This window comes from Cynocephalus volans, chromosome 15, assembly GCF_027409185.1.
Source record: "Cynocephalus volans isolate mCynVol1 chromosome 15, mCynVol1.pri, whole genome shotgun sequence".
In the NCBI taxonomy this organism is placed as follows: domain Eukaryota; kingdom Metazoa; phylum Chordata; class Mammalia; order Dermoptera; family Cynocephalidae; genus Cynocephalus; species Cynocephalus volans.
In genome coordinates, this window is record NC_084474.1 from 72785476 (window position 1) to 72809579 (window position 24104).

At 41.4% G+C, this 24104-nt stretch overlaps 1 protein-coding gene across 1 annotated transcript in view; it reads right to left on the minus strand.

Moving 5' to 3' along the window:
- SAMD12 (sterile alpha motif domain containing 12) overlaps positions 1-23854 on the minus strand; it is a 225828-nt gene extending 201974 nt beyond the window's left edge. Inside the window, exon 1 of the mRNA XM_063079271.1 lies at positions 23788-23854. Coding sequence (XP_062935341.1) covers positions 23788-23800 — 13 coding nt within the window. The 5' untranslated portion in view covers positions 23801-23854. The remainder of the gene's footprint in view (positions 1-23787) is intronic.
- Positions 23855-24104: the final 250 nt, after the last annotated feature.

Sequence of the window (24104 nt, forward strand, 5' to 3'; positions counted from 1 at the left end):
ACGTCTTAATCACACACATGCACATCGCTCTAAGAGACAACTAAAGAAAACCACAAGCAAATGGCAAAGACTGTGATTGCGTATTTAAGAAAGGATTTATGTTCCTACTTAGCTTTTCAAATCAGACGATGCTTCTAAAATATTTTACCAGTTTACTCATTGGTTTAGATCTTCTTGGTTGGTATACAAAAACAAACAAACAAAAAGTCTAAAGAATCCACTCTGAAAGATTAGCAATTCATTTTATAGTGGTGTAAATTATTTCTAAAGATGCTTCCAGTCAGTTCTCAATATGACAGCCATTAAAACATTGTAAACACCAACTGTTACAAACTCTCTCCTTAAGATTAGGGAGAAGGGGGAAAAATCAAGTACACCAAGCTCAGATCAGAGAAAGTAAGTCTATCAATCCAACCATTTGCCTCCTTGGCTGCAGATAATATCAAAAGCCATAAGGAAGATGGCACCACTCCACGTTCATGTTTTCAAACCTCCGCTGAGTCCTCATGCTTTGCTCTTTTATCTTCAACCAGCCCAGTGGCTCCTTCCCATAACTCTACTAACATACTCAAGTCTTGCCCTATATAATAGTCTTCCCCCCACTCTGCTGTTCATTTATAAATAAACTATTCCCTTCTTCTCCTTCCCCATAGTAATATTTTTAAAAATACATTATTGTTTAGAGACTGACCCACACAGGCACTATTCTAAGCATTTGAAATTCTAAGATAGACTGAACTACTGTTTAATAAATATTCACCCCTCTCCCCTTGGGGCAGAGTATGTGTCCCTATATAATAACTTTAGGCTTGGCCATGTGAATGAATTTGGCCAATGGATGTGAGTGGATAAGATGTGAGCAGGGGAGTTAAACATGCTTATGTGGTTTGGTTTAACCTCTTGTGCACTTGGGACAACCAGGGGAAGAGTATGCCCAGGGGGCTACTGCCCCTTCAGCCTGGACCCCAGAATGGGACACCTAAAGTAAAACTGATACCAATCAGAAGCCTGGAGCCAAACTCAGCCAACTCAAAGACTGTGAATGAGAAAATAAATGTGTCCTTGTTAGCTGTTCAAACTCCAAAGTGATGTGTTACACAGCAGTAGCCAATACACATGCCAAGAATATTTAAAGTTTAGGGACTAGATAAATTAGGATCCCGTTTTACAGATGAGCAGACTGAGACAAGGATGTTAAATAATTTGCCAACTCAGATCCTAACAAGCAGCAGAGGTGGCATCTGAAACAAACACTCCATCCCTCCAATCCCAGGAACACACTCCACCTGCTGTACCTAATTCCCACCTCCCAGCCAGGTCTCAATCCACTATCATCTGACTCTTCCCCATATTTCTGATGGCCCTTAATTGCTACACCAGAAAAAGCTTTCAGCCTTTTGCCTTCCTGGCCACTCAGTCACATAAGGCACTATTGATCACTGGCAACTTCCACCCTGTCCCTCCCTTGACATCTGACACTTTACCTTTCTTGGTTGTCTTCTTCCTTCTCTGTGTTACCTCTCAGATTCTATTTATTCTTTTCTGCCTGTAATTTTCTGCTCCCCTCCCCTATTCTTCTTTCCTTTTCTCTGCCTGCCTGGCAACTTCCTGCTCCTTCTCTTACTATGCACCTTGTATTTGCCGGTAACTTTGCTAGACACTGGAGAGTCATTAACGAATAAATCTGGTGTAGCCCATGCCTATGGAAACTAAGAACCTAGCAGAGAAGACAGACATCACACAAATAGAACATCAGAAATTGTTTCAGGTTCTACAGATTGTAAAAGCGCACACACAGAGCCCTGACAGACTTGTCTGTGGTGGAGTGCTTGGGAAGTGGGAAAACCACCACCTAGTCTAGGGGTCTAGAAAAGCTTTCCTAAGAATGTGCAGGAATCCAACGGGCAAAGAGTCAGCCAGTTGGATGGAATCACATGTGTAAAAGCCATGAAGCCAGAGGAATGATACTTTCAAAAAGAAAAATGGAACGTTCTGAGCATGCATAGGACACAGAGGGCATGAGAAGGTAGTACCAGTAGAGGCTGGAGCAGGTGGCAGGCTCCAGATCTGCAGGAGCCTGCAGGCCACAGTAGGATTTTACTCTTTATCCTAAGGCCAGTGGGGCCTCCTGAGGACTCAGCTTCTAGAAGCCTTCCTGTCCCATCCAGCTGTTGTTTGGGGTCCCCATAGATCCTTCAGAGCCCCTGCACTCCATCACGGAAGCATGCACTGCAATGCAACTATTGTGTATGCATTTGTCACACCACCAATGCTAATACCTTCCTCACCCCCCTCACACACATACACCAATGGTTGCTCTAATTCAGGCTAAAGACAATAGTGACTAAGCTGTGGTAATGACAGTGAGAATTTAGAGAAACAGATGTTTGAATTGATGGATCTTGCCCCTTCGAACACATGATTTAGACATTTCAGACACACAGCAAGCTAGGGAAGCAATCCTCAACAGCCATGCCTATCACAGAGCAAATCCTTAAGTTTTGCCCTGCAGGCAGAAGAAGTGAATCTGGGAAGCAGCTGGCACAAGAAGAGGTGGTTCTGCCAACTGATATTAAACTAAACCAGAGAATAACAGGTGTTTCATCCACCATAAGCCCTATGTCCCCATTTACATGGTTTACTCCTTGTCATCCAAGCCCCACTTGAACATCATCTCAGTGAGGACATTCCTGACCACAAAATGGTCACTTCTCAGGCAATCAGCACTCCATTCTGTTTTGATTCTCTATATGGCACCTGGTACTCTGATATTGAATAATATATGTGTTTGTTTACCGTCTATCTTTCCCCCAACAAAAATTGTAAGTCATGAGAGCAAGGGCCTTTCCAGTGTTATAACCCTAGCACAGTGCCTGGCACATGGGCGGCACTCAGTAGATAACTGTTGAATGAATGAGAATGGGATGCCCCTCCCTCTTTTATACACATTCTCCTTATCTCTCCCTCTGGTATTTGTTTCTCTCTGCAAGACTGCTTCAGACTTTCCTGTTTAACAGGGATCTTTAAATCCCTGCAAATGTATGCAAGGTTTTATATGTATGTGTGTCTCTGCATCTTGGGGGGTAAAGGAACCCTAGCTTTCATCACAAAATCGAAAAATTCTTATCTGTTATGGACTGAATTGTGTCCCTCCAAAATTCATATGTTGAAGACTTAACTCTCAATGTGACTATATTTTGAGATGAGGGCTTAAAAGAGATAATTAAGGCTTCAGGATGTCATAGGGCAGGGTACTAATCCAATATGACTGATATCCTTATAAGAAGAGGAAGAGACATGAGGGATGTGCATGTACAGAACAAAAGCCATCTGCAAGCCAAGGATAGAGGCTTCAGGAGAAACCAAGCCTTCTGACACATTGATCTTGGACTTCCAGCCTCCAGAACTGTGAGAAAATAAATTTCTGTTGTTTAAGCCATCCAGTCTGTTGTATTTTGTTATGGCAGCCTTAGCAGATGGATATCATATCCCTGTAGTATTCATAGAAACTACCATTTATGTGAGCACCTAGGTAGGCTTGTATACCTTACACACATCACCTCATTTATTCCTCCCAACAAAGCATGCCGGGTGAATAGGATTGTTTCCATTTCATAGATGAGGAAATTGAAGCTCAAAGGGGTGAAGTTATTTACCCAAGGTCACTGAACAAGTAAATGAAGTCAGGCTCTAAACCCAGTCAATAGTTAATCTTGGCTGCACATTAAAATCACCAGGAGAACTTACCTGGCCAACCACAAGAGATCTCAGGTTCATTGGTCCTTGTGGAGCACAGATATCAGGTGATTCTAATGATCAGCCACAACTAAGAACCATTGAAGAAGGCAATCACAATCTCACACCTTTGACATCTGTCAAACTGCCATCCACTCTTCATTTAAGTCTGATTTCCTCAGGATAAAATGTTAGCAAAGAAAAGGAGAAAGTACTTGGTGATTCTACCTTTCTTTTAATTATACCAGGTGAGGCCCTACAAAGCACCCATAAGGAACAAGGTACTGGTGCCAGACTCATCTTCAAACACCAGGCCCACCTAATTCTATTTTGAATTCAAAAATGCATGGCATATGCTATGGAGTCTGGCATGGTGTGTACACCTCACAACACAGATACAATGTGTCCAGGTTCCCACTTTAAGTGCGGATCTTACAGTTATGACCCTTTCCCTTCTCTGTACCATGTGTGCTTTTGTAAAATGAGAGAGATGAATTTGATGTGTAGACTTTCTTTCAGTTCTACCATCCTGAGTCTAAAGTTCTCTCTCATGGTCGGAAGAGCTAAGTATCAGGCTGGGTCACAGACCCTTCAAACTCACTGTGCAGACTGGGTCACAGACCTCTCATATGCAGGTCGCGAGCTAGGTAATTGGAAAAAGATCCTGGGAGCCGTGGGTAAAGTTGATAGGCTTTATTCGTATGTGAGCTCAGGTAACTAGCAGCAGCCCTGTCTCAGCTGCCCTGGTGGCCTCCCAGGGTGTCCTGGGGGCACTCTGGATCAGAGCCATTTATTCTTTATATTTAAGTCAGATAACCCAGGAACACCTGGGTGCATGTGTGCAATTCACATATTTACAACAGACACACTAAGTCATGCTCGGCAAGATTCTGAACATCTGAGGGAGCCTGACCATTTGTTTTCATTTTCCTTACACCAAGTGATGACCATGAGCATGTGATAACAGTCACAAAGACCATGATGAGCAGCAGCAAATACTCTGACTGCTCGCTTCCCCAGGTACTGATGGCTTCTGCTGTCAATGGGCTTCTGCTCATGGTATGCTCAGTGAACAGTAGTAGTTTTGTCCCAGTCCACCTCCATTCACCACCATTCCTGCTTCCACAACAGCTCGATATTGCTTGGGGATAAAGTCCTCATGGTTCAGGTGGAATCTCACCCCTAACTCCAGGGCTACAGCATGTGAACAAGCCCTAAGCCAGTCAGCACATTCTGTTATCCCTCATCACACGACCTATGCAGCCCAATCAGAGATTTCTGAACTTGTGTGGGAACTACTAGGAAAAGACTTGTTCTCTCTCCTGCCATATGTGAACCCAGAAGGATATGAGTCTTCTCAAGACTATGGCAGTCTTGACCTCTCAAGATGAAAGCCTCCATGAGTACAGGGCCAACACAGCAGAAGAGCCAACAGAAAGAAATGAAGTCCAGGTGACAACTAGAAATCTGGATCAAATCTTTCCTGGGACTACATCTACATGTAGACCTCTCGGGTAAGGGAGCCAGCCTATAGCCTCTTCGTACTTAGGCCTGGTGGAGTTGGGTTGGGTTTTCTGAGACTTGCAATTTATATAGTATGTATCATGTCAAGCAAAATCCAGTCTCTTGTGCCTGGAATGTCTTCAGATGTCAGTAAAGTGTGGTGGTTTTCTAACCTGGTGTGCTAGGTAAGAAACTTGGACTTTATCCTGAGCACAATAGAGTGCCCCAAAGGGTTTTAAGTGAGCAAATTGGTGTTAAGATTTTTTTTTTTTAAATGAAACTGTCTCCAAATTGAGGGGCTCAAAACTAGAGTTAGAAAAACTAAGTTTAGAGGTTTTTGGGTTCTCCAGGTGGGAAGAGATAGTGAGAATGAGAGGAAGGGATGGGTTCGTGCATGATTTAGATCAGGTCTTGGCAAATGTTTTCTAAAAAGAGTCTTAATATTTTAGGCTTTGCAGACCATATTGTGTATTGCAACTGCCCAACTCTGCCACTGTAGCACAAAAGAAGCCATAAAAATACATAAACTAATGAGCGTAACTGTGTACCAATAAAACTTTGTTTACAAAAACAGGTGGTCATTTGCCAACCCCTGACTTAGTAAAATGGGTCAAACTTGGTAACTGAATGTTTGCTGTGGTTGAATGTCCTCCTAAAACTCATTGAAGCTTGATCCCCACTATAACAGTGTTAGGAGGGTGAGAAATCAGACTATTGTATTTGAAAGGTGGAGCCTTTGGGAGGTAATTGGATCCTGAGGACTCTGCCCTAATGAATGCATTAATGGATTTATGGTAAATGGGTTATCATGGGAATGGCACTTGTGGCTTTACAGGGAAAGGAGGAAGCATGTTACTGTGCTCTTGCTCGGCCTCCCACCACCATGTGACTCCCTGTGCTACCTCAGAACTCTTCAGAGTTCCCACCAAGAAGACCCTCGCCAAATGCACCCCTGCAACCCTGCATTACATAGCCTCTAAAATTGTAAGAAATGTTATTTCTTTATAAATTACCCCATTTTCTGTTATCAGCAACAGAAAATGGACGAATGTAATATGAGAAATGAGAGAAATGAAGAGTCACTGTCACTGCTAGGTTTTTGAATCTTTAGGCTCTCAGCATTTGGTCCCAGAGTCATGAATTCATTGAATTACTATATGTCAAAGCAGGAAGTAAACTCATTAAAACTATATAATTCAAAAGCCTCATTTTACTGGTGATGATATTAAGGGCAGGTGGCGACTAGTTGGCAGTGCAGACAGGACCAGAATTTCTAACTCTGGCTTCAGTAGTTCCTTTACTGTACTATATTCCTCTCTTCATGCTTGTAGGGAAAGTGAAGGAAAATGGTCAGGGATCCTCAGATGCTCAGAATCTTGCTGAGCATTTGATGTAAATATGCACGTGCACCCAGGTTTTCCTTGGTAATTGTCTAATGTAATTGCGTATGTGCGACCAGGTGTCCTGGGTTATGGACTTAAGTATAAAGGATGAGTGGCTCTGATCCACAGGGCCCCCCATCCCTGGGGGGACACAGGGAGGCCACCACTGCTGCTGCTGCTGCTGGATCTGCTGTAAGCCACTGCCGCCGAGGAAGCTGAGGACTGAGTTCGTGTAGTCTGCCAATGGCTCTCAGGTTCTCTCCCAGCTACCTAGGGTGGACCTGCGTGTGAAGGATCTGGTGACCCAGCTGGGCATGTGAAGGGTCTGGTGACCCAGCCTGGAATGTGAGGGGTCTGTGACCCAATATGCACAATGGGTTTGAAGGGTCTGTGGGCCCTAAACCCTAGCAATACAATTGGAAAACAGTATCACTAAAATCATGAAATATTTTGGCTGTAGTTATGAATTGCCCTAACCATACAATGCCTCTGGATGAGAACATTTTTCTGAGCCTTGAGACCACCATGTTACATGTAATAATTACTGTACATTTAATAAATATTACTAGACATCAGTATGTGTCCAAGGACCACTGAGAGGCTGTTACCCATCTCCAGAACCTTAAAGTCTTATCTTTGTTATACATTTCCCCCAAGCTATTTTGTGTTTCAGAGTACTTTTTTTTGGAGATCTGATATTTTTTCAGTGGTTGTGAAACATACATTATACTTTTTTGCTCTAAGGATGATTCCCTTTCTAATCTGAACAATGTTTTATGTTAAAGGCATATAGATAATTTATTTAAGAACTAAGGCTTTCCTTATTCAGCCTCATGACAAGAAAAGAATAAATCACAGACATACATTATCAGAACATAACCACAGTCAACTCCAATTGAAGAGCAAAAAGTACCACTGCAAGGCAAACAAAATGCCTATGACTGTTATGCAAAACCAAAAAACATACAAACAGAAAAAGACAAGAAGAAAATATGCCAAATACTAACAGAGGCCATCTTTTGAAGGTGAATCCACAGATAATTTTTTTTCTTTCTACTTTCCAAAGGGCATATAAGCATGTAATTATAATTATTTTAAAAAGTTAATTCAAAATAGAGAGAAATGTTGATACATCACATATTTTTTTAACTCTTGAATTTTTAATAATATCTTGCTCTAGGATATTACCAGAAAGTATTAAATTAGGTTTGAAATACTTTAGGTTTGCAAACAAACTATGCTTTCAGATCTAAATATCTGATATAGCTTAAAATGGGATAAATTATTTTTCTCCCAGTGCCTAGTGAGCGACATTTTTGTTTAAACATTTTAGACACTATATCCTCCTCATTATGATCCTACTTTCTTGTACAATTCTCTTTCTCATCTACTGACTAACTCAACATGGCTGGCAGAATGAGGGTTTTTTTGGACAATTATCTATAAACACGGTTGCCTCATTCTCATCGGGTGAGAAATCTTAGAAATATGGTGGTCTTGTACTCTTCCTGCTTCTTTCAGGGAATCCTTACCTTATTGATCCTTCCCTGAAAATAGGATCCCAGGTGTCAAAATGAAGGACAAAGGCAATATCATAGAGCAAATGGCTATGCCAATAGCTGAGCCTGTTTGGTTTTACAGTTAGCTCTTCCAGATAGGCCAGTTCAGCATTAGCAAGCTCTCAGCCCCATTCCTTCTCCAATGATGAAGAGCTGGTTGTAGAAGCAGAGAGAAAGAGAGGAGAGAAAGTTAGCAGGGATGGAAAGAGCCAGCTGTGGAGTGGCCCTTGGGGACATCTCTCCATTTTAAGTTTAAAAAGACCCAGACAACAGAAAGGAACAGATGGGAAGTTCTCTGGGAAGCAGTCAGCAGATTGTATGCTCATGATCCAGAATGATGCAATCTTAATGCACAAGTACACCCTGAGTTCCTAAACAGAGCAGTTCTGTACCCCATACAGTTTTTTCCTGTTTGCCCCTTTCAGGTCAACTTAAGGTTGGTTCCATCTCAATAGTACATCCCAATCCCCAAAATAAAGTAATATACTCTTGTCCCAAGAAGTTCCATAAACAAGAAACCTCTCCTTTGGGGTTTAATATATTTTGGTTTGCATGACTGCCTTTGTCAACTCTGAGTGTGCACACATGCACTATAGCACTAGAATGGAAGTTAGGAATCAGGCTTTCTTCTACGTCTATCACATATTGTTCAGAAATCTTGATGCTGTGAGCAAGATCTCAATTCATTCAACGATTATTTTCTGAGCTCCTACATGCACCAGGTATTTTTCTAGATGCTCAAATACAGCAGTGAGGGGAGGGGGGGAGGGAAAGACAATTATAGTGGAAGGAAATTTCTGATTAAAGGAATTAAAGGAATCATCTACAGAAATTTAGATTGCTAACTTTCTTAGGAAAAAAACACAATAAAGTGTACACAGACATTGAACCTTATCTAGAAGTTAGTAAAATAGGTAGATAATGGCACAGTCTCTGGAATTAGATATTGCAGTTCAAACACAGCTCTTCTCTGAGTAATTAACCAGCTCAAGAAAACAGACCTGAACATTCTGACTTAAGACCCCCTCCCTTGACCTAAATATAACCAGCAAGTTGATCTTACCATGAAGACCATGATCATAAGCCCCATTCACACCTAGAGAGCTTTCAATTTTTTTTTAAAGTGGGCCAGTCAAATATGAGCAGAGAGCTTAATATTGTCAAACATTTAAAGAAAACATTCAACATGAAAAGAGACCAGAATAATCGAACAAGTAAAGCAAATGGAAGAAATATAGAAAGCAAATTTCAATTAATAAAAATATCATTAATATCCTCAATGAAACATGGAAAGACATTACACCTACAAAATAAGAATTAGATGCTAAAAAAAAATTCCAAAAACCAAAAAAAAAAAAAAAAAACTATTGAAAAGTTTTAAATGATAGTAGAAATTATAAATGCCAGAGAAACTTGAAAATAAAATTAATATACCAAAAAATAAAACAAAAAGAACATAGATGAAAAATAGCAAATAGACTTTTAAAAATAAGAATCTGTCCAGCAAATTTATCATCCCAAAAATAAGAGGTGGAGAAAGAAAGAACAAAATGGATAAAAGGAAATCAAATACATAATTTGAAAAAATTCTGAGAAATTTATGACATGAGTTTCCATTTAGAAAGATAACTAAATACAACACAATGGATAAAAATAGACCCTCAATGCATATTCTCATGAAATTTCTGGACTCTAGGACTGGAGAGAGGATTCTATAATTTCAAGAAGGAAATACATATTTTATACAAATGATCAAGAATCAGAATTGCTTCAGAATTCTCCAAAACAAGACTGAAAACTAGAAGATATTAGACTCTTCAAAATTGTGAGGGAAGATAATTTACAACTTTAAAATAAATTTAAATCTAATCAAGTTATCAGTTAAGTACAAGAGTAGAATAAAAACTTTTTCAGATATGCAAGTTCTCAAAACTATGCTTCCCATGTACCGTTCTCAGGAGCTAACTGGAGGATGTGCTCCATAAAAACCAAGATGAAAACAAAGTAAGAGGAAGACCCAGGATTCTAGAAGAGGGGATCTAACAGAAAGACTTCAAGAAAGGCATCTCAAAGACAATGATGATGGGAAATCCAAACACAATAGCTATGAAGCAAGTCTAGAGAACAACCAGACCTCTTTGAAATAGGTCAGAATTCTTTAACGGAAATGAGAAGAGATTGATAGGATTCCTAATGCATGAATGTACTAAGAGATTTAACAAATAAGGTGAACTTCTGATTTGAATTAGTAATTTTATAGAATACTAAGCAAATAACAATAACAAAAAAATCATTAAGTTTTTTTTTGTAAAAAGGCAATGACTAATTTTTAAAATTATGTTTACATATAACTTTAATAGAAATGAAATCTAAATTTTAAATTTATAAAGTGCTCAAATTTCCTGGCATATAGTACCCAATAGCTTCAGCCACTGTTATAATGATGATTTCAACTATACATATATACACAGGCTTTACTCCCAACTGCTCTTTTATTAAGTGGCCTCAGACAAGCTATCTACCCAGAGCCTGTTTCCTCATATGCAAAGTAGGAGTAAGAATAATGTTAAAAGCATTAGAGAGAATGTTTATAAGCCACAATCCTTGGTGTATGGTAAGCATTTAATAAATGGTAGAAAATATTTATCTATATTTGCATATAAAATATGTGGGTATGTCTCATCACCTAAAAAATAAAATCTTAATTTACAAATATTAACACTAAAAGGTCACAGATATGTATTGTGGCTGAATATAAGAACTGCAGTGTTTCTGAATGTTTACTTAATCAAAGATATTAAAACATTAAAAATGACTGAATAGTATACCAATAAAAAGACCAACATAAAACACTAACGGAATGACTAGATAGATGACACCAAAATGAAACACCAAAAGAAAAAGATGGGTAGAAAACCTTGTTAAAAGAATATACTGAAAATCAGAAGGATAAAATGTCTTGGTAATAATCAAGTAATAGTAGCATATGTAAATAATCAATAAGCTATAATAAAGGTGGATGAACATAGGTTAAGAAATGTCTTACAACTGTGAGCTGTACAATTAACTTGGATATTGTCCTCAAGACCTTCCATTCCCCCATTCCATCCAACACAAGGCCTTTCATTATAAAAGATAAGTGTTTTCTATGTCTCTAGCCTCGACCATGACCATCAAGACGTCACAGAGACAAAACTAACAGAGAGCAGCGATGACATCCTCTGAAATTTGGACAGTTATTAGTTGCTCTCTCAAGAATTCCCATCATTGACCTCATTAAGTACTGTATCTAAGGAGAATGAGATTGCTCATTTTGTTTACACACATCTATAAAAAATAAATAAATAAGGTGAATGAAATGGACTACTAGTTTTAACAGTTTATCAATAACTATGAAGATTTGCTAGAATGGCTTATAATACTCCAGGTACAACTAGTTATTTATATAAAGCCAGAAGGAAATGTTAACAACTTTCCATGGGGTGATCTACTGGGCATGTCAGAGTAGCAGGCTTGTTTAGTGGCAACAGAACAGGCACTGAAGTCATCTGAACTTGGATTTGAATTTTTACTCCATCATTTACCAGCTGGTGGCCTTGTGGAAATGATTTTATCTCTCTGGGTCTGATTTTTTCATGTAGAAAATGGAGATAACCAGCTGGTTATTAATGGATTAATAACCAGCTCAAAGGATTATTGTGAGCAAGTGAGATATTCAAAATAAACAACAACTAATACAGCCTGGACACCAACCCATCAGAACATACACTGGCTATCAACAGCCAGTATAGCTGCACCAGAGTTTACTGGTTGAAGAGCATTCCTGACTGCTAATACCAGTAAGTGCGTAATAAATGTTAGCTATTGTTACTGTTAGTTTCTTATTTGTGTTTTTATGACTTTTTTCTATGGTGAATACAAAGAATTTTCATATCTAGAAAAAATATGTTTCTTAAATATTACCTTAATATGGCTATTTAGATCTGACAATAGAGAGTCAATTAAAATACTGAGAGAGAAAAAGAAGGAACTTAGCCTTACGTTACTTGAGCCAAGGACTAGACACCTCTGGAGAACCACAAGAACTCTGGCCCGTCTCTGGCTGACTTCATCCATAATTTAAGAAAAATTCTGAGTCCTTTTAGAGCATCCCATTTACAAGCCCCTTCAAAGTGGGTCCTGACTCATCCCTTACCAATCATGGCAGCAATAATAAAAGTCACAATAAAAAGACTCAAGACACCAATTTCTACATCTAAGCTCTGCCACTGAGTAATGTGATCTTGGGCAAGAAAGTCCTCAAATCCTTTTTTATGAAACAGGAACAAGAGCATCTGTTCCAGCTGCCAGTGGGTCAGCTGTGGCTCAACTGAGAAACTGTACTTTGGAAAGCACAGAGTCCTGTGTAAAGCCAGGGCAGTATGATTTCAGTGATGATGGCTTTGGGGTACATCCCAACAAACACACAGGTGCCAAAGCTACCAGCTATTGAGTTTCAATTAAGAAACCCTTGCCAGGCAAAGCAGGTCAGAGGGAGGCAGGAGCTGCGCAGATTTGGATAGTGGTACTTAGCAAGCAGTAGATGGAGCAATAGCCAGGGAAAGCCACTTTTGCTTACAATTAGAATCAGGGTCAATGGCCTCAGCACCCTGGAAACCTAAATTGTAAAGCCTTTGAGACCAGGAAGAGGGCAGGAGAAGGAAATGAAAATCATGTTTCTAACTTGCAAAATTGTGAAGCTGACCAAGTATTTTTCAGCATCTTTTTCACTTTTTTTTTTCCCCCTGACACTATCCCTACTTTCTGTTGTTTACCTAAAACCCCAACCCCAGGCTGTAGGATCACAGTGCCATTATGCCTTCTGACTGGCTGGTACTCCCACCCCCTACTCCACAGGCAAGCACCCACCCAATTCTAACCTCTCCAGAAAATGACTCACATTCTGAAAATGATACCCTCCCCACAACATTTGAGAATTAGAAGACCTTTTATTCCATCCCTGCCCTACCTGGAGTTAGTTATTGCAAAATAAACTAATTCACAAGAAATTGTCAAAGACCACATGTTCTTATAGGTCATCCTTTAATAGTCTCATTTTTAAAGAAAATTCTGAAGATGATTATATTTTAATTCAGTTTTCTCCTAGCTGGGAAATTGGATGAATATCTTTTTAGACGAAATCTTTATCAAATTCCAACTGCCGGTAAGCCACACTGCTTACTGGCTGTGTGACTATGGGCAAGTTCCTTACCTTTCTGTGTCCCTTTTTTTATCTGTAAATAGGGATGATAATGGTACCTACTTATAGGATTGATGTGAAGATTAATGACTTAATATATGACAAGCGTTAGAACAGTGCCTATCACACAGAACAGGGATTAACATTTGTAATAGTTATCTTTTTATTTTACAGTTACAGCACTCCTTATCTGCTCCACCCACTGCCTTATCCCTTCCAGAAAGAACAGTCGTACCTTCCCTTAGGGCTAATATATCTAAACTCCTGATAGACTTTGCTCTATCAGTTATCTCTTCTATCCTTTGTATCTTCAAAATCTCTTTCTCCACTAAGTCAATTCACATAGCCTATAAACATTCTCAAATATGTCCTAGCTTAAAAGAGAAAGAAAAAGAAAAGAAAAGCTTCCTTTGAACTTTTTTCCAGTCTAGGTATAGCCTTTTGCCTTCCCTTGGCCAACTTCTCGGCACATTTGCAACCACTTTGACCTTGATTTCTCTCTTGCTATAACTATTTCTCTCTTCTTTCCACTTTGGTACATTTCCTTCTTTTATTTCCATACATTTGCACCAAGAGTAGTTTCCTCATTGCCCATTTAATCCTTAAACCATTCTAATACGGATTTGCCTCCTCATTTCACCAGAATGCCTTTTGCTGCTTCCCAAACTCAGTGGGCACTTCTCAGCACACACCCGGCTGGCTGTCTTTGTGCAGGAGCTGGTGCTGACACGTCCCCTCTGGAATGGCATGCCTACTCCCACTGGCTGCTGCTTCCTCGTTTCCTTCAGCTTCCTTTCTCTTGTCCCATCCCTTGAACACTGCAATTGCCTGGCAGTCGTGCTCTTCTCACATTAGGAAATCTCCTGCTTTGCCCACCTATTGCCTTGCCTTAGACATGTACGTGGAAGGATGGGAGAAGTACAACATGTGAACGTGTGGCAGAAAGGCACTTGGGGAGGAAGGAACAAAATATACAAAGACACGGAGGACTCAAGGTGCACAGCGAGCCCAGGAAACAGCTGATAGCTGGGCTCAGCTGAGCATCAAGGAAGATTCTCAAGGGAAAGGAGTGGGACCTAAGCCTGGAGCAGGAAGCCCTTGGCATTCTCGGAAGGGCTCTGAATGCTAAGGAGTTTGAATTTTATTTCTTGGCAGTGGAGAGCCCTTGAAGAGTTGGAAGCAATTATGTATCTGCCACTCCCTACAATGAAACAACCCTGAATCCTATCTTTTTTTCCCCCATGAAACATTTCTAACGTCTGCCCTTCTCTGTTCTTTCTTTTCCCTTATCACCTTATCATTTCATTACTTCAGCTTCTCCCTTGTTTTTTCAGTCTTTCCAAACTGTGACCAAATGTCCAATAGCAGTTAGTTTGTTCTATTTAAAAAAACAAAAACAAAAACCCTACAATGACTTCTCAAGGGGAGTCCGGGGAAGTGTGAGGACCACTGCTTGGGCATGGTAGCTCCACTCTGACACAAATAGGACAGAACCTTACCCAGCCTCCCCTGCCCATGTCCATACCTTTTTTGCTGCAATACATTTATAAAATGAGTCTTGAATCTCTGACTTGTCTGTAAGTTCCAGGAGGGGAAGGTTCAATAGCCTTAGATTCTTTTATAGCTCCCAGTGCCTTTTACAGTGCTGAGCTTATAGCAGGTGCACAATGCAAACTTATTGTATAAGGAAAATGGCAATTTACACTAATGGTGTGCAGGGCACATAGGTGAATTTGGAAGGCAGCATGGGAAAACAACAACAAAACCCAAATTCCAGGTGCCCCTTACAAAAAAAAGAAGCAAAAGCGTAGACAACTAAAATCAAGATAAATACTTCATTAGAGATTTGATCCAAAAACCCAAAAGAATTTTCTCCACTGCAGAGTCCAACAAAGCAATGATTTGTTTTTATTATAACACTGTTTTTCTTAAGTTAACAACATTTTCAAAAGACAACTAGTAAACCAGAACCAAACTACCAAACTGGTCTAAACTCAAAAGAAACACGGTACAGTGAAAAAGCAGGGACTCTGAAATATGGCAAATTTGGCTACAAAGCCCAGTTCTACCACAAATGAACTGTGCAACTTTGGGAAAATTACTTAACTTTTCAGTATCTAAATTCCCTCAACTATTAAGTGGGCAAAAAATCCTACCTATCACACTGTATTATGAAATCTAATTTTTAGATAGTGGACATAAAGATCCTGGCTCACAGCAGGCACAAAATAATGGTAGTTTCTTTGTTCACTCAACAAATAGTTGAGTGCCTTGTATGTGCCAGACGTGGTTGCAGGCACTAGGGATATGTCAGAGAATAAAAAGTCAAATGCAGGTTTTCGTGAATCTGAGATTACTCATCTCTAGCCCCTGTGAGAATAAGATGCACACCTCAGTCTTTCTCCCAATGAAAAATAGACAATGTCCACACACAAATTGTGCCTACAGTTGTAAGAAGAATGCCATAAAATCTTTCAGTCCTCTCTTGTGATCTAAGATTAAGAATCCTGCCTCTAGAATCAGTGTCTCCTAAACATGTTTAGTAAGAATGACTCAGGGCATATGTTAGATTCAGGGTCCCATTTCTGATTAACCAAAAAAGAATAGCCAAGGGAGGGAAGCAGGAATCCGATCTCATAGAAGAAAACACTGCTAAGGAGATCGCACAGTCTCCAGCACACCTGGTTTTCCTAAGCTTACCCCCCATATTATATGTCTATAAACCAAACTCTTCCAGAGTCTGGCACATAGTAGATGCTCAATAAATATTTGTTAATAAAAGGAAAAATATTCCACTTCTAAGCTACACGAGGTGAATGTTATATCCACATACACTTCCTGGATGACTCTAACACAAAATATCAATCCTGAACTCTATCTAGGCAGAACTATTTACTAAATAACCACAATGTCAAAAAGCTAGGTTTTCTCAAGAGGGAGAAAAGAAACAGAAGGCAAGAGCAAAGGCACCACAAAGCCCTGACACACATCTTGTGCTAGTCTCAGAGACGGAAGGGTGATGACTCAATGTAGGCCAGGAGTAGGACGCCCCATCTCCATTTCCATCTCTTGGTTACTGGTTGTTCCCTCTCCTCTATCTATAAACCATTGGTCACCAAGGGGACTAAACAAACTCCAGAGAAAGTCAAGTACAAAGTATACCAGTGAAGCCTGGTTAATAACATCATATTTCCACATCCATGCAATGCACAAGCCCCCTCTCCAAAAACAAAAACATCACCCTCAATTGAAATGTTCACATTTTACAGCCTCAAACAGCAATACTGGGGCAACTGTGTGTCTTCAGAGTTCTGTAGTAATCCCAAATTCAAATATCCATCCCATGGTCCCAGAGACCAGTGGGAAGTCCTGGAAATTCCAATCTGTTAGCACCCAAGTTACATCTCCAAGACTGCCTTTTGCATTTGGAAACAATTCCAGTCAGGCTCTATACCCAATTTGTGGCTGAGTAAACTGTGGTCTTTGCAGGTGAACCACGCAGTGCTCCCACTGTATAAAGGGACCTCTGATGGAAGACCCAATTCCAAATCAGAATCACACAGGGCTGCAAAATGTAAGCCTGCTGCCTGCCCTCCTCAAAATGTAACCACACTAGAAAGAGTCAATTAACCTTTTCTTAGGCTTCACGGATGGAGTCCATAGCTAATCTTGGCAGGCAGGACCCATTTCTTTCAGAAATAAGTAAGTTTTTCCACTATAGCTAAACTTACCTTCTCTGGTCTCTCAAACCTGGTCTTCCCTTTCGTGCCCTTATGTTCTTGCCTAATTTTCCCTAAAAGTAAGCCCTCCCTGGGGTGTCTTCCTTATCTGATTGTTTTTCAACAACAACAACAAATAAAAATACTTAATGACAAAGTCTTATGCTACTTATCACTAGAAAAAGAAATTTAGAAGCTTTTGGATGCAAAAACCAGTGGCACTTCGAGGCTATAACTGTACATGATGTCTGGACTAGTCTGGAATTAGGGATGTACACTTGCCATAGCTATACTGCATGATCATATACAAAATAACCTGTAAACAATTGTTTATAGTGGTTTATTAATAATCACCAATCACTAATTCCTGGAAACAACCCAGTTGTACTTCAACTGGTAAATGGATAAAGTACAGCATTCCATTCAATGACGGACCATGAGCAGGCCTGGGTCCATTCTGTTCTCCAGATCTCAAGGTCAGCTGTAGCTCTGAGTATCACACACCAGTCTACAGACATCTGTCAAATCACCTAAGACTTGGGATTTGCTGGACAGAATACCACCAACACCTTCTACAGCAGCGAGGGCAGCCAATGAGCCAGGAGGAGCAAAGGAACCAAATGTGCCAACTGGCTCCTCCCAGCCCCAGAGCCCTGGGTAGGAGGCTGCTGAAGGCAGATGAGGCCCATGCCACCCGACAGCTGCCGCCCATCCTGCTCTGCACTTGGAGAGGCGAGCTGTACAAGCAGCTTCTTGCACCCACACTTTAGAAGAATCGGACTAAATATAGCCAAGTTTGCTCTCATGAGCCAGCTCAGAGCGGGTGGTGCTGCTAAATTCCACTTCAGAAAACTGGGGAGGAATCAGCTTGGTTTAAAAGAGAGCAGCTTTCCTCTTTGCTCTTGTGGTTTCAAAGGACCGTACGCAAGATCCAACTGGACTATAGGGAGTGCTGAAGGTCTGGTCAAGAGGTGATAGAGCCTTTAGGAAAAGAAATGTACCAAACATGACTTAGGAACCTCCTCATTCACTTTCCTGCCCATAAAGGGTGAAACCACCACACTACCAGGATTTGGGGAGAAATCCATCAGGAAACACACTTTATACATACACTACTCTGCTTTGTGCCCTTTCCCCCCATTCCCCACCCATGAAAATCCTACTCAAAATCTCAAATGCTACTCCTTTCATTAGGCTATTCTCATCCAGCCCAGAACTCAATGCTCCATTTGTTCTCAGACTTCCCACGTTACGTTGCTTGCGCTTTTAGTTAGCACTTATATCATTTGGCCTACTCTGCTTCTCTGTCTCTTTCGTCAGAGTGGAAGCTGGGAGTGGAGGGAGGTAAGGGAGCAGAGTGGGCTAAGCTCCTTTCTTTATTAGATTCTCCACCAAATCTAGTAGAGTTTCTTGCACATGGGCATTACTCTACTGATTATCAACAGAAAATGCAAAATCTGCCTGACTGACAGTGAATGAGAGTTTTCAATATCTCCTCTTTTTTCTAATGAATTCAATACACATCTGACACTCATTCCCAGAGTTCAAGCTTAAGCTTCAGATTTCCGGCTGCCTCTCTTGTAACATGTCACCACAGCATCTTCTGTGACTCAGCGTTACAGATCACAGCTACACCAGCAAAGGTTTCACACAATCTTGCCTTCTTAGCACTAGCCCTTGTTTCTTCTGGTGTAAGAAAACAGCAAGACAGAGAAAGAAAGGGTAGGAAGAAAGGAATTAGTAAGGGCTGGATCACGCAATGCAACAGTAGGATTAGACGAAAGCCCTGTCTGAACTGGCTAAGAGGGCTGCGGGAGAGATGGGAGTGGTAGGAACCACTGCCACAGCAAGTTGAGAATCAGGGTTGAAAGACCCACTTCCTGTTCACCCACAGTCACTGGACAGGAATGTCCAATGATGGTCCTTGTCACCATTCTCGTGTCCTAAAACAGAGTGATCAACAGAAAGTGATGCCAGAAAGTCAGATCTGATGGGTTAGAGAACAAAATAAAAATACAGAAAAAAAAAGACCTTTGATAAGTGAAACGGAATAGATTTGGGGAGCAGTTAGTTTAACAATAACATCATGATACTGCAGAGATAAGCACGTACAAGGAAAACTTGTCCAAAATCCTACTGCTTTTATAGCATCTACTGAACACCGTTGGGAGTTCTCCTTAAGTGCATATGGGGACTACTGTGGAAATCAAAAACAACCATGATTGCACCCATTAATTCACTCATCTTCCATTCTTTCATTCTGGCTTCATGGAGGGTCTACCATGGGCCAGCATAAGACATAGCTCTTGCCCCTAAAATGTGCCAACAAGCAGAAGAGGTGCAAACAAACAATGCTTTTAACAAGAACAGGTAATGTATAAAAGTATAGGTGGGCTAGCACCAAGAGCAGGAAAGAAGGGAGTCATCTTCCCCCTTGCTTCTCATGTCACATGAGGGGAAATCCATCAGATGACATGTCTGGTCTTTCTCTCCACCCTCTTAGGGGCCCCCTCAGGAGATAAGACCCTCTTAGGGGCCCCCTCAGGAGATAAGAAGACAACTATCTGATGTGCAGGTCTGTGAAGGTACAGAGCACAGGTGACTCAGTTCCTCTCTCCCTCTCTGTGGGTCCCACCTGCCTGCTGCAGAAGCCATATTCTCCTTCTCTCCGGGCTCAGTGTTACAAAAAGAGATACTCCTGTAAGGGCTAAGTTCATAGTTGGGGTACAATATTAGCAAGTTCACTGTACAATCCAACCCAAAGCCAAAAAAGCAAATAAATAAATAACCCATGTAGCCTTGTAATAAAGATGATGTTTTTATTTCCCACTGTGACGCCTGTGACTCTCTGGAACTCAGTTCTGAATTCATGTTGGGCACAGAGTCATCATCTACTGGGCCCCAAAGCCCATTGTTCACCATGACTGCTTCTCTTTGCTACAAGTATTTGACTCTCATTTCCACTTTCTCCCAGCCACTATTATTATTTATTAGATTTACAATATTTCACTGATGGGCAGACTTTTTACTCTTTTACAGAAGAAAATCTATAGAATCTGAACACTGAATGACTTATCAGAAGTCATTCGATAAGCCAATTTGTTCATTTAGGATGAAAAATTCAGACCCCTTATTGCAGATGTCATTTAGAGTACAAAGTCTTCCATTTGAATTTTTTTGGGGGAAGGGAGGACTGAATATTAGAAATCAATTGTCTGTAAGAGACACTATTCTATTAGACATGGAACAGAAATACTATGTACAATGTTCATCCAACCTACTTTATAAATCTCTGAAGATGAAGCAAGAAGGAGAGGAATTAGGGAAAAGAAGTAAAAAAATCATTCTCTAGCTCTAGGGAATTGTGCATTTATACCTCATTCATGAAATAATTACTGTGGGCTTCCTAAGTGCCAGGCACCATCCTTGGGATACAAAGATAAATACAACACTATCCCTGGTGAATCCACTTCTTTCCTCCCTCTGAATAATATTGCAGCCCATTTTTGTTAGAAAACATATCAATAGGCACAACCATCTACAGTCTGTCCATAAAGAGAATGCACTACTCTTTAGGTCCTGCATGCTATCTCCTTGCTAGAGGTCATAGTTCTCCAGCTATTTGCAGTAATTTATTACAATACAATGATTTAAAAATCAAAGAAGAAAACATAACCCAGGGTAGCCATAAAACACTAGACAAAGAGTACCTCTTTTTCTTCTTAAACATAGGCCACAGGTTCAGCAAAATGAATGAGTGCCTTACTTGCTATTAACACTTTTACAAGTTCATTTACTTAAGAAAAAGGTTATACATAGTAAAAATCATCTGATTTGTTACTAATTAAACAGACTGACTGGCATGAATAAGTGAAAATTTCAGGATACGAAACACGTGCCAAATAGTATGGCTTTTTTTAAGGAGAGGAATGGGTTGGGATATAAGTAACATTTTCTGAGGATATAGGTTCTAGGCACCCTTCAATAAGCCCTTTCCTTTATTTATTCAACCCTCACAATGTTCCCAGGAAGTAAACTACTAACAGCAGCCCCCAATAGAGGTTTCTACATATCCCAAATGTGCTCTAGGAGGACAATGTCACTCTCAGCAGTTGATGAAAACTACTGCTCTAAGAGATTCTTTGCACATCAGGAAAAAAGACTAAATAGAAGAGCATTATCTTTAAAAGTCTTCCCTACCTTCAAATCTCTCGGAAGTCCCTTATTTTATGGCATTTGGGCTCCTCAGAACACCCCATGCACCTTATGAAGCCAGCTACAAAAGCTCCATGAATATATTTGCCATCCAGTGCATAGGCATTTATTGATTACCTGTTGTGGGCCAGGTACTATGCTGTTGGCTGGGAACATAAAGTCAAAGAGTACAAGGAGCTTAGAGCCTAGTGAGAGACAGATTAAGTATGACAGGTGTGTTAAGATAGCTGTAAAAGTGGTGCTAGGGAAGATCAGTGCAGGAGGCACCTTCCATAGACTGGGAGGCAAAGGGGACGCAGGGGATCGGACAAGTTCCCAGAGGAAGTGAAGTTTTCCCTGAGCCTTGAAAGACCAGGTGGGAGTAGCCAGGAAGGGCACAGTCCATGCTGAGAAAAACGGACCAGAGATAGGAATCATATTTGCAAAGACCAGAGATAGGAATCACATTTGCAGCAAAAGTTTAAAATACTTCCTTCATTCTTCAAGTTGAGACCTCATTGTGATTCAGACTCAGGATCTCCTGTTTACTAGACAGGTCCAAATAAGTCACTAGAAAATAAAATCGGCTCTCCAAAGTCCACATGTACTTCCTTCCAAAGCTCTTGTTTTTCTAAGGTCTGGCTTCACTGGTATAATCGTGCACCAGACAAAAAATATGACTAATTCTATACTTCTTACAGTGAACAGGAAATTGTTTCAAGAACACTGTGGACTGGCCACAAGTGGGAGCATCCTTGATTTGGGAACACAGAAGAGTAGTAAAGAGAACAGATCATAATCAATGTCATCTGATGGGTAAAGTAGAAGGGGTGCTGGTAGATCAACTTACTCTTGGTCTTAAGCTCAAAATGGACTTTATCTTGTTCTCTGTTTGTGAGTTTTGTTTTGTTTTTGCATCTGAAGTCTTGTCTCACTTACCATCAACTGTAACAATGCAAAAAGCCAGATTCTCACCCTATTGATACATTTGCACAGGAAACCTGGAAAAGTCTTTGGTTGTTTGGGTGTATATATAATATATATGTACATACACACACACGTACGTATGTACATGGCATTGAGAAAAGAGAGAGAGAGAGAGAGAGAGAGAGAGAGAGAGAGAGAGAGAGAGAGAGAGAGAGAGAGAGAGAGAGAGAGAGAGAGAGGCAAAGACAGAGAGAAGTTCAGTTTTGTTAATACAGTTGGGAAAGCTGGAAGTGACCAGCTGGGGATCTCTGAATCTGAGAGAGCCCAAAGGTGATTGATTCCTGAGTTTACAGTTGCTGAGTGCAGGAGCTGGATTGTTGCTACTTCAGGTTAAAACAGTAACTATAAAGACAGCAAGAGTCAGATTAGTCCAGTTCCTCTCTCCTGGGTCGGGGAGGGGAGGGAGAGGCAAGCAAGCCCTGTGGTTCCTTCTGGTCTCTAGCCTGCAAGGAACAGGCTCATTTCCCCTTGGCAAGGAGCCTGATGCAGCTGGCATGCCAGGTCCTCTTTCTCCTACCTCAGTTCCCTCTGACCTGAACTGCACTCAGGAACCATAACTCTGAAAATGAATGTAGGCTACCATTTAGTCAATCCCACGATCATTTCATTTTATCATTCAGGCACAGTTTGACCTCTAATTGGACATCACAAACATTTCTGATCCACATTTTCTCCCCCTAGAAACTACCCTGAACAAGAAAGTCTATGTTCCAAGGTAAGAGAACCTGAAATGAAAAACTCGGGATCCCTCACTAACAGCCCGACCCTGCTTTCAACCAGGAAGTTCAAACGAGGCAGAACTGTACAGTCAAAACTGCAAACCCCAAACTCAAAATTATAAGAGGAAAGAGAAAGATGGTGGTCTTCAAAGAAAAGGATTCACCCAAATTGAAGAACTTTTTTCCCTGGCTGATTCCACTTCATTTCTGTAAATGTTGCTAACCCAGGGAGAACTTATCAACAGGGACAGGTGTAGGAACACCTTCTCTCTCTGGGTACGTCTGCTGCCGCTGCTGCTGGCTGCACACGGCGAGGGGCACCCGACCCAATAGCTGTCCAGGCTTCCGGATGACGCACCTGGCCAGGGTCCTCTCCCACGTGCGGGGGGCAAAGCGAGCTTGCCCAGCCCTGTGGCCACCCCGCCTGGTCGGCTGCAGGGGAGAGGCCAAAAGGGCACCTCGGGGCTGAAACCTCATGCCAGGCTCCCTGGCTTTACCCCCATTACCAGCATATCGTTTCTCATTAGGGACACTCTTCACCTCCTACCTACCCTAAAGTCCTGCGCACCTACGTGTCTCTGCAAAGCAACTGAATAAAGCGCCTCAAGCCTTCCGCGACTCAGGTGAGTGCCAAGAGGTGCAGGAGACAGGGGCCCGCTCTCCGCCACCCCCTTTCTCTCCTCCCCACGATCGCCAGGCTTCATCAGGGATGTGTGGATTGGGGTGCGCGGTTAAGAGAGCGTCCCTTACCTTCCACAGCCATTCTCTCAGAGCTTCCCTAACGCATGCATAATTTTCTTGGCCGAGGTACTCCTCCTGCCCCACGCTCCCCCCTCCTCTCGCTTTCGCCTAAATAATCTGCGCTCATCAGCTCCAGGACCAACCTGCCGCGGTCACGCAAAGCGAGGCAGCCGGCTCCCGGCTCGGCGCAGGGCAGCCTGGGAAGTGTAGTTCCCTCCCTTCGCCGCGCTCCAGGAGAGCACCCCGAGTCCTCCAAGGGACGGACCCCGCCCCCTCACTCAGATGGCAGCTCCGGACCTAGCTGGCCCAGACCAAGCGATTCCTCC